This window comes from Micromesistius poutassou (genome assembly GCF_964030765.1).
Source record: "Micromesistius poutassou genome assembly, chromosome: 2".
Classification (NCBI taxonomy): domain Eukaryota; kingdom Metazoa; phylum Chordata; class Actinopteri; order Gadiformes; family Gadidae; genus Micromesistius; species Micromesistius poutassou.
In genome coordinates, this window is record NC_140272.1 from 1012253 (window position 1) to 1022703 (window position 10451).

Genomic DNA, 10451 nt, shown 5'->3' on the forward strand with positions numbered 1-10451 from the left:
GCCATTGCAGTTGTGGAGATAAACTATATTTACTTTGGGTATGTTATTTTCAGAAAAAAAACTCAGAAATAGGCTTAGCAATGAAGAGGTTAACAGCTGTATATCATGTCATGCTAAAATGGTATCCAAAATAAATGTTAACCTGCAATAAAATATTATTACACCAACATTTGCTGGTAGCAATGCAACATTTACACTTCCACTATAATGCATACAGAAAATAACAAACAACAATACATTAAATACAATTAGTACACAGATTTTCTTTCCAAGTCATGCTGAACCACTTGTAAGTTAAGTCGTCTTGCGTCACTGATTGTCAAGCCTAGGTCAAATCAAAGTCACTTATTATTTTCTCAAGTCAAGTCTCGAACCATCAAATGCGAGTTACCTTCATCAAGGCAGGTGACCTTACTCCTCACCTCTGAGGCGGGGTAATCACTTTATTTGTTATTAAGTAACCATCGCTTTCATCCATGAGTGTTAATCTTTCATGCATCAGTGGGCGGTTGACAATCCTTTCAGGGATTGTTATTGTTTTGCCATTTCGCCCACAAAACATCAAGCTCCCTCTAAATGAGATGAACACACTCATTTTGAATAACTTTTATAATAGGTCTAACAACATTTGCGCTGTGTAACCTTTGCGCTGTAGTCATCACTTTGATTTAGAATTTGCCTTTTCCTCCACAGACACAAACTTAATGTGCGCCTGTGGCTTTTTGTTCTCCGAACATCATGACACACAATATTGATTTGTTGTTTGAGTTTCTGTTTAGCAGTTTTTTTTATCAGAGGGACAAGAACAACGAATTTAGAACCTAATGTTAAGGTTATATTTTTTGCATAATAGACTATTGGGTAAAATACAGTATCAGTAGGCCATGGAAACACTGTTTAACTTCCTCTCATACCATTTAGTCTAGATTTGGTCTGCTTAACATAAGGCCACATTCTGCCCCATTGACTTAACAACATTTTAGTTGAATTAACACTTTTTTTTATTAAATAAATATTATTTGTAATATTTGTTGTAGTAGTAGTAGTAGTAGTAGTAGTAGTAGTAGTAGTAGTAGTAGTAGTAGTAGTAGTAGTTTAAGTAGTAGTAGTAGTTTAAGTAGTAGCAGTAGTTTAAGTAGTAGTTATAGTAGTTTAAGTAGTAGTTATAGTAGAGAAGTAGTAGTACATTATGTGCTTAAGTTTCCAGTAAATATTTACCAGACTGATGGAAATGACTGACTTTTGTTGTTGCTGCTGACCCATCCTCCTGGTCCACTGGTCCACGTGATCTTCCATTTAACCTGTCACTCAAAACAACGTTGTGAGCAACAGCAACGGGCACGTAAACATCAACAGAGGCCTTCCCCATGCGTTCAGCGGTCCACAATGTTCCACCAGGGTGCCACTGCCCGGCCTGAGCGAGGCGGGTCCGCCACCCCATCTCCACGCTGCTCGCCCGCGGGTCCTCCAGTCCACTTGGCGACAGGAACCACGGCCAGGGAGGGAACGCCAGCCGGGACCCGGCTCAACCTGGAGCACATAGTCGAGCAGGCGGAGGAGGTCCCTCCGTGGTCACTCTCACCCCACCTGAAGCCCCCCCGCAGGACCCCGACGGAGGGGCGTAGTGGAGGGGTGGAGGACGACGTGGAGGCGGGCACGGGAGAACCGTCCACCGACGAGGCCGGCGGCCCCCGTGGTGAGGCGAGGCGTCTGATGGAGAACAGGGATCCCAAAGCGGTCAACTCGTGTCTGAAGGTAAACGGGCTGCGTGTCTGAAGGCGGCCCTTCACACACGTTGGTGCGCGCCGCACCAAAACACTTCTGACCTTAGAGCCGAGAGAATCCCCAAACACATCCTACAATGTCAACTCGACGTCAAACTGATTTCAATCAGGAAAGCAAAACAATCACACTGATTGCGTGTACTTTTGATTTCACCGTTGGTCTTTGGGAAGAGATGACGTGTGTGTGTGTGTGTGTGTGTGCGTGTGTGCGTGTGTGTGCGCGTGCGTGTGTGTGTGTCTACTCTACATCATCAGGCCCGAGAGAAAAACGACCCACCGCTTACATTTGTTGATGTTTCCAAAGGTTGTGCTGACAGTTGAATTGATGCCTAGGATGAAATATTTTCCTTGTATCAACATCACGGTCTGGCCTTTGTGGGGAAGGCTATATTATTTTCCTCTGTCAGAAAGTGAAAAACAATTCAGTTGTTCCTGGACTTACAAGCAATGGACCCCGTTGACTGCGAGTGAGCGGGCGCGTGTTTGTTTTCACCCGTCCTCCCGAGGTGGCCTTTGAGGACGTCATCGCGGAGCCTGCGTCCGTGCGGAGCGTCGACCGGGTGTGGCTGTGGAGCCACGCCCTGTTCGAGGTGTCCAGACTGTGGTGCTACCGCCTCATCTCCCTGCTGCTGGCCGTGCCCGTCTCACTGGCGGCCGGGCTGCTGCTGGCCCTGCTCAGCTGCCTGCACATCTGGTACTGGTGTACCTGGTACTGGTGTACCTGGTACTGGTGTACCTGGTACTGGTGTTGTTGCCTTATAGGGCTTGTACATCGCAGTGCATCATGGGATTTTTTTTTTTTGGGGGTGATTCTCCGCCATATTGAGAGGAATTAATAAAGCTGTAGTATATATATACCGTGGTCTAGGGTAATGAAAACGTTTTCTTTCAAACACAACAATGTCTCCTCAGAATTTGATTCACAATTAGTGACCAAAAGTTTCAAATTAATAATGAACTTTTTAATGATAAAAACCTCCACTACTAACTAATAATGATGACGGTGATGGTGAAGACCATCATAATAATAATCCTATTCCCTGGATGTCCTCTCTCTGCATCTCCCCAGGCTGATCACGCCCTGCCTGCGGCTCTGTGTCCTCAACATGCGCTGGGTGCAGGTCCTCTGGGCCGGCGTCCTCAACATCGCCATCGGCCCTTTCTTCACCAGCATGGGGAAGTGCTGTGGTAGCATTAGCATCCGGATAGCTAGGGACTGACCCAGGCTTCCCCTATCAGGCAGCCTGCCAAGCACTCTGCTGTGAGAATCCAGAAGTAGATCCGTCAACCCAGCATGTGTTCCCTTTTTAAAATGATTCCAACTAGCACAGGATTTCATGGTTCGGGAAATATCTGAATGATGAGTTAAGTGATTTATCATGTATGCCCTAAATTGTAAAGATCTAGAAATACCCCGCTATGTGCATGTGTTCATATTTAGAAACGCAATTTTGCTAGGGGGCGTAGGGGTTATATTGGGTAAGCCCTTCTTTATCTTCTTAATTAAATTTGTATTTGCATTTCATCTCCACTACGTGCGGCATAGTATCAGCGATACGTTATCTTTCTTCAACGATAAATAAAAACCTATAGACCATAAGGAAGGTTAGCGTGTCTTTGTTATCAGTCATATGTTTGACGTACTGGCCTGACGCACGCCCGATGAACCGTCAGGGATTCACCGAGAATGACGTCACCTCCACCCGGCCAGGTACACTGACCGGGCGCGCTCGTGTTTCAGCTCAACTAGAAAACTGCACCGCATCAGAACATGAGCGGCGTCAGCCAGGCAATGTCTGCAGAAGTCATGTATACATGTACATATGCACACATATACATCATATACATGTTTCAGAGACAACAAGACGAAAAAAAGAAAAAAAAAAAAGTGAATGGGGTGAATATCCACCATTTCCTCTTGAACTAAAATCAGTTGTTATAAATGCGGCACATTGTGACCGCTGTCCATCAGAGATGCGGGTGCTGTTGCGCGTCCGGCTGACACCCTGTCTTCTCCTCTTCATTATTCTCAAAGCGAGGTGTGTATTGAACTCCTCTGAGCCACAGGCATGCGCCACATAACTCTCTCTCTGTGCAAGGGGCTATTTCGGTCCCTTTCCATCCATGTCTCACGGGCCTCTGGCCTCCTCTCCACTGCTCTAATTGGGTTGGCTGCTGCATGCACACATGCAGTAGCCCCCCCCCCCACACACACACACACACACACACACACACACAGACACCCCCTGCACTCTACACACACACTTTCTCCTCATTAACATATGTTCACTCATTCAGTCTTTCAGATTTCCAGTGCAGATATAGGGTCAGCTGCTCAGGGTTTTAGTGTTCTAATATTTATAATATAATTGATTATTCAGATGTATTATCTTGATTAGGTTCTACACCTGCTCTAGCTACTACTACTACTAGTAGCTACTACTGTAGCTCTCCTGGGTTTCATGCTCATTGCCATTGCTGCCATTACCCTCTGGGGATCATTAAAGGTTTATCTCATCTCATCTTGTGTTATCTTGTCTTAACCACATGCTTGTGTAGAAGGCTCAGGTAACACTGAGCCAGTGCCTGGAGTCACCCTGCTCCTCTTCCTCCTCCTCCTCCCCCTCCTCTGTTATTCAGCCCCCCTGCTGAGATCTGCTGAGAGTGTCCATTGATGAGGAGCAGCAGCAGAAAGAGCAGGATCCAAGATTAAGATCTAACCTGCTGTTTCACACCCACCCTCTCGGCCTCTTCACCCTCACACTATGACAGTGTGTTTATGGTACAGGCCCACTCATATAGAAATAATTGACTGATTGGAGCAACTGCAAGACCCTATACTGGATTTATTTTGGGGTGTATTGAATTTTATAGTATGAGCAAGCTCAAAAGGGACTTTAAAGTTATTCCTGTGACACGAAGGGGAGCAGTTGTTATTTTTGTTCTAAGGACGAGACCTGATTGTCATTCCAATTCTGAACTCTGTGGTTACATAACCACACCAAAGATGAATTGCAGAGCAGAATGGAGAATATATATTTATATATGTCCATTATATCTGAGCGGTACGCAATAGTACATTATACTGACCGGTGCAACACAGTAGATCGGACTGCTACTGATCAAGGCTTCAGGTTACCAAACGTGGAACAGGGCTGCAAGTGGAAGGGAAACAAACACCTATGAAGCAATAAATCCTAGTTTCTCTCCTCTGTGGTGGGGTTTGTTAGTGTGGTGGTCTTGGTAATGCTGCCTCTACCTTTGTTGGAAACTGGTAGCAGTGTGCAAGCCCTGCCCAGCTAACACAACAGCACTGTGTGAAATGTAACACAGCCCTGGCTTCCCCTTTAAGACATGCCTGCTGTGTGTGTGTGTGTGTGTGTGTGTGTGTGTGTGTGTGTGTGTGTGTGTGTGTGTGTGTGTGTGTGTGTGTGTGTGTGTGTGTGTGTGTGTGTGTGTGTGTGTGTGTGTGTGTGTGTGTGTGTGTGTGTGTGTGCGCACGCACAGGTGCATGCTTATTTGTGTATGTTTGTGCATGTGTGAGTGTGAGATTGTGCATGTGTGTGTGCACGTCTGCATGCACGTTTGTGTGTGTGTGTGTGTGTGGGGGGGGGGGGGGGGGGGGGGAGCATGTGCGCGTGATTGCATTTTTGTTTGTAGATGAGTATGAGGGTAAGCGAGTATCCATGTGTGTGTGTGTGTGTGTGTGTGTGTGTGTGCGTGTGTGTGTGTGTGTGGAGGGGGTCGGGTCCAACATTTCCAGCAGGCCGTCTCTCCGCAGTAGCAGCTGTCCGCTGGTATTTCAGACCCACGTCGTCACGGCGGGGACACAGGGGTTCAGGAGAGTCCGGCCAACCGCCTGCAGAACGCTCCGGGACCCTCCGCTCACAGCGTCTCACAACAGCTCCACACGCCCACCTCGCCCCGGACCCCCGGACCCCCGGACACCCCCCCCCTCTAGCAGTGCACCCGCGGCCCCTTCGTCATGGCGGACCAGTACCAGTTCAACAGCAACGAGGAGAAGATGGTGAAGGACCACCTGGACCGAAACACCAAGGAGATCGACCTGATCAACAGAGACCCCAAGCAGATCAACGAAGACGTCGTCAAGGTTCGCGCTGCACGGGGCCAAGGCCTGTCACGGTGTCACGCACCACGGTGCAAATCTGTTTGTATCTGCTTGTTTCAGTGCATGTGTAAAGTTAAATGCATTGAGGACATGTGTGGAGATATGTCTTCAGCCAGGGATAGTATAGGTTAATACGATACCAGACAAGTCCCTAAATAGCCGCGGCACTATGAGTGCTGTCTGAAGTGAATGCAATGTTTATTTATGGCGTTGGAAGAGACGGGTGCGGCCCTGATATACCATGCCATCATATCTTATTCTGGATGGACCGGAGTTTATTTAATGATTGTTGCCATGTGTGAATAGCAAAACAAACAGGGGGGGGGGGAAGCAGAGGAGACCTGATATGTGTCTCAGTTTATAGTAAACCAATAGTAGAAAACAAACCAAAAAAGCTGAATGAACATTAGTGCTTGGATTTCAGCGAATGGAACACAAGCCAACCTTTACAGTACAAGCTGCTACTGTAACTACAAATAAACAAATACTAAATTAGTAACTTACACATGGTTTAGCCGTACACATTTCTGGTCGAAAACTATTTCCTTCGGCTTTGGATGAGTTCATTTAAACATATTGAAGTTCAAAAACAATTATTATGCAGTGCATTGAATATGTATGAGAAACATGAATCACACTACGAAAACAACATTAAGGTCTCGTGATGTCAGAAGAGCCAGATTTTCAAAACGGCTTGTAACGGCTAATCACACTCACACCTGGTGGCATGTCACCTTCAAACATTTACATTGGCTCACTTTATAGAGAAACATGAATCACACGACAATAACAACAATAGACATTAACATCACTCATCATCACATCATCAGCTCACTTAATAGAAATCTGGGCCTGCCAGAGTGTTTATTTACAAACGGCGATGACCCGTTGACCTGCAGCGTGACCCTAACCCCCGCCCCACCTTTCCTTCCAGGTGGAGTTTGAAGACGTGATCGCCGAGCCCGACGGCACGCACAGCCTGGACGGCGTGTGGAAGCTCAGCTACACCACCTTCACCGTGTCCAAGTACTGGTGCTACCGCATCCTCTCCGCCGTCTTTGGCATTCCCGTGGCCCTGCTCTGGGGCTTCCTGTTCGCCTGCATCTCCTTCTGCCACATCTGGACCGTCATGCCCTGCATCAAGAGCTGCCTGATCGAGTCCCAGTGCATCAGCCGCATCTACTCCCTGTGCATCCAGACCTTCTGCGACCCCTTCTTCGAAGCGCTGGGCAAGATCTTCAGCAGCGTGCGCGTCGCTTTACGCAAAGAAGTCTAAAAAAACCCGCAAAAGCGCACACTAACACAAACACACACACACACACACACTCACACCAACATAACTCACACCCCCTGCGATAAGGTTGGATTAAATGTCTGTTTTTTGGTTTTATCCAAAAGAGGATTAGTCTCCTAGAATATTTATTATTTATCCATGAGACGCCCCCCCCCTGTTTCAGTCCAATCAAGTTATTTTCTCTCTCTCTCTCTCTCTCTCTCTCTCTCTCTCTCTCTCTCTCTCCTACCCATCGTAATGCCCCCCACCCCCCATCATGAGGTCCTGACAGGCCCCGTGAGGCTTTAGCGGACCGGGGGCAGCTGCAGCCCGCAGTGTGCCCCTCTAACAGAGCTCCCCCGGTGCCACTTGCTATCAGAAACAAGGGCAGGTTGCCATGGCGAGATGTCTCCTGGACTCACGGCCTAGGAATCACACGAGGCTATAATGTTGGCCCGCTCCCTCTCTAAGATCAAGGACTGCTCAACACTGCTGCATCCGTGGAACAATACTATGTGTAGTATAATAAGCGATTTGTTAGGCTCATTCTTTTGTAATGTTTGCTGACACTGTATATTTCTGATGGATTCTGATCTAGTTTTAGTTTTTGGTGTCAACTCATCCGTCATCGTTAGATGCTTTAGCATTATCGGAAATCTTTTACACGACAATGAGGAGTTAACAAGTTATGAAATGTTTTGATTAAACGTTATGAAAGCTTGCAAATGCTTTGTATCTGATTGTGTTCTAAAGCTTCACACTGCTGCGGTGTGTGAGGCTTTACAAGAAACTTCATGCATCATACAAACTTACACACATTCTATTTTTGGCTTGATGCTACCATCACGCCAAAAATACTTTGTTCATTTGGTTGTAAGTGTAACTTTAACGATAACGTGATCAAATACATAAGAAACACATTAGGCTAATGGGAAACCTACTGAATAATTTAACCTTGTTTCTTTAACTTTAGAGAGCATTAGCAAGCACTGGCCACTAGAGGCCACTGCTGTGAAGGTTGTATTTCACCCTCCAATTAGAAGTGTTTCTTCCAAGAAACTCTAATCGGTATGGATTTTCTCTATATAGAAAGTTCTGCAGCTTTTATTACTTTAATACTATCTTTTTTTTAAGTTTTTTTTTTTAAAGAAAACTATTATTAGCTTTTTATGCACTGGGACATTACCTACATACAAAGTACAAGAACATTTTAATGTGTACGTCAAAAACTGTTACTTTCTAGATTATTTACGAATTATGCCTTTCACCATTATATATTAGTAGTAATTGGTATTGAGTAGAAGCAGAATACTACACCACTTCTATCATTAAACATTTAATAACATGCTATAAAACTAGAGAAAACAGTTAAATATATTCATGTTAACATTAATCAATGACAAGCCCTGTAACTGGTTCGCTCATCATCTCTCTGATGATGTGTTGTTGCAATAGTAATCTCTCTCTCTCTCTCTCTCTCTCTCTCTCTCTCTCTCTCTCTCTCTCTCTCTCTCTCTCTCTCTCTCTCTCTCTCTATATATATATATCTATATCTATATATATCTATATATATATCTGGCTGTGTGTGTGTGTGTGTGTGTGTGTGTGTGTGTGTGTGTGTGTGTGTGTGTGTGTGTGTGTGTCTCTGCTCACTCTGTCTCTCTCTCGCTGTATCTCTCTCTCTCACTCGCTCTCTCTCCGGTGATGTGTCGCAATAGTAATTTCTCTCACTCTCTCTCTCTCTCTCTCTCTCTCTCTCTCTCTCTCTCTCTCTCTCTCTCTCTGTCTCTCTCTTTCGCTCTGTATCTCGCTCTCTTTCTCACTCTCTCTCTCTCTCTCTCTCTGATGATGTGTTGTAGTAATCTCTCTCTCTCTTTCTCTCACACCCTTATGCTTATATATATATATATATATATATATATATATATATATAAGCATAAGGGTGTGAGAGAAAGAGATATATATATATATATATATATATATATATATATATTTATAAAACGGGTGGCTTAAATCAAGTGATCTGATTGGTTCCCAACTCAGTTTACAGAGTTCAGTATCACTCCGCGCCTAACTTGAACTGTTGTTTATTTATATATAAAAGCAATAGCATAGTTCACTGAAGCCTAAAAACATGTTGATTGCTGGAGAGGGTGGAAATGTTGTACAGCAATAGGCACACGGTGAGTGAACTCGATAGTAGGCTAAATTGCCGGCGAACCGAGCTACCGTCTCTAGCCTTCTCTCTGAAGGACGCTACAGTGTGTTGCATAGCAACCGCCGTACACTTTGCAGGCAGCCGGGAGGGACTACTTTTTTGTATTCGTTAAAAAAAATGCTTTTCCGACTTTCTCGCTTTTTCAAAATTGAGGGTGTCTATGACTTTCATTTCGCCATACTTACGTAACCATTTTATAAAAGCAATAGATCACCTCCGCTGCGCGTCGGGACGGACAACGCCCCTTAACTGTGGTATAATGAGCGTATACCACGGCCTGTCGTGATCTATTGCTTAAATATATCAGTCTCTCTCTCACAACAAACGAAGTACGAGGTAGATATACTGCTTGATATCCTGCACAAAGGACAGTTTTGTTTATTTTAGATCTATTCATAAAGCAATCAGGGCTTCAGCCTCGGACGCCCAGGCCTGACGACGCCTGTGCATGGCTCAATGTGCAGAGAAGAAAACCGGTCATTTTTAGGCCTACAGTATGAATTAAAATTCAGTCTGCTTAGTCCAATAATATATTATTGAGCTGTGCCTTTAACCTGTGGTCTTCAGTAGCACTAAAAGGGTTGACCCTGGATCTCTAAATATTTAAATTACAATGAAATAGGAAAAAAGCATATTTTCATATAACACATTTATTTCAAATAAATAAGACATGATAACTTTCAAAAATACGACACTAGATATATGTAACAATTTCTTAGCAATTTGAGCAGCAGGTCACATGGAATTGCTAAAGGTAAAAGCTAATTCATAGAAAAATCTTGTAATAATGATTGGAATACTTTTGTTTTACGATGAACAAAGTTTCAAGGAGAGTCATTAAGGCAGCCTACCGTCTTGTAACGTTTATAAAACACGTTTACTGCAAATGTGTTTGCTTTACATGACGATTAAATACGATCATTCTACTTCAAAAAGATACTTTAGATACTGTATTAATACTGTAATACCAGTATTGAAGATACGATACAAAGCAATACAAAGCTACACGCTAACATAAAAAATAACACAGAAACGCAGCATATTCTA

At 44.5% G+C, this 10451-nt stretch overlaps 1 protein-coding gene and 1 pseudogene across 2 annotated transcripts; both read left to right on the plus strand.

Annotated features, from left to right (window-relative positions):
• The first annotated feature begins 1386 nt into the window (after positions 1 to 1386).
• LOC311339067 (caveolin-2 pseudogene) lies at positions 1387 to 3004 on the plus strand (annotated as a pseudogene). Its single transcript has 3 exons — positions 1387 to 1755; positions 2291 to 2478; positions 2854 to 3004. The product of its transcript is annotated as a caveolin-2 pseudogene (transcript).
• Positions 3005 to 5655: 2651 nt separating this feature from the next.
• On the plus strand, positions 5656 to 7912 carry cav3 (caveolin 3). The gene is made up of 2 exons (XM_084463558.1): positions 5656 to 5895; positions 6848 to 7912. The coding sequence occupies exons 1-2, from the start codon at positions 5770 to 5772 to the stop codon at positions 7187 to 7189; spliced, it is 468 nt and encodes a 155-aa protein (XP_084319684.1). The 5' UTR covers positions 5656 to 5769; the 3' UTR covers positions 7190 to 7912.
• Positions 7913 to 10451: the final 2539 nt, after the last annotated feature.

What these genes read in the sequence shown, in the direction of transcription:
- cav3 (XM_084463558.1), top strand. Translation starts at nt 5,770, where the DNA reads ATGGCGGACCAGTACCAGTTCAACAGCAACGAGGAGAAGATGGTGAAG. An exon ending in TCAACGAAGACGTCGTCAAG is followed by an intron (nt 5,896 to 6,847) that starts GTTCGCGCTGCA and finishes CTTTCCTTCCAG; the next exon opens with GTGGAGTTTGAAGACGTGAT.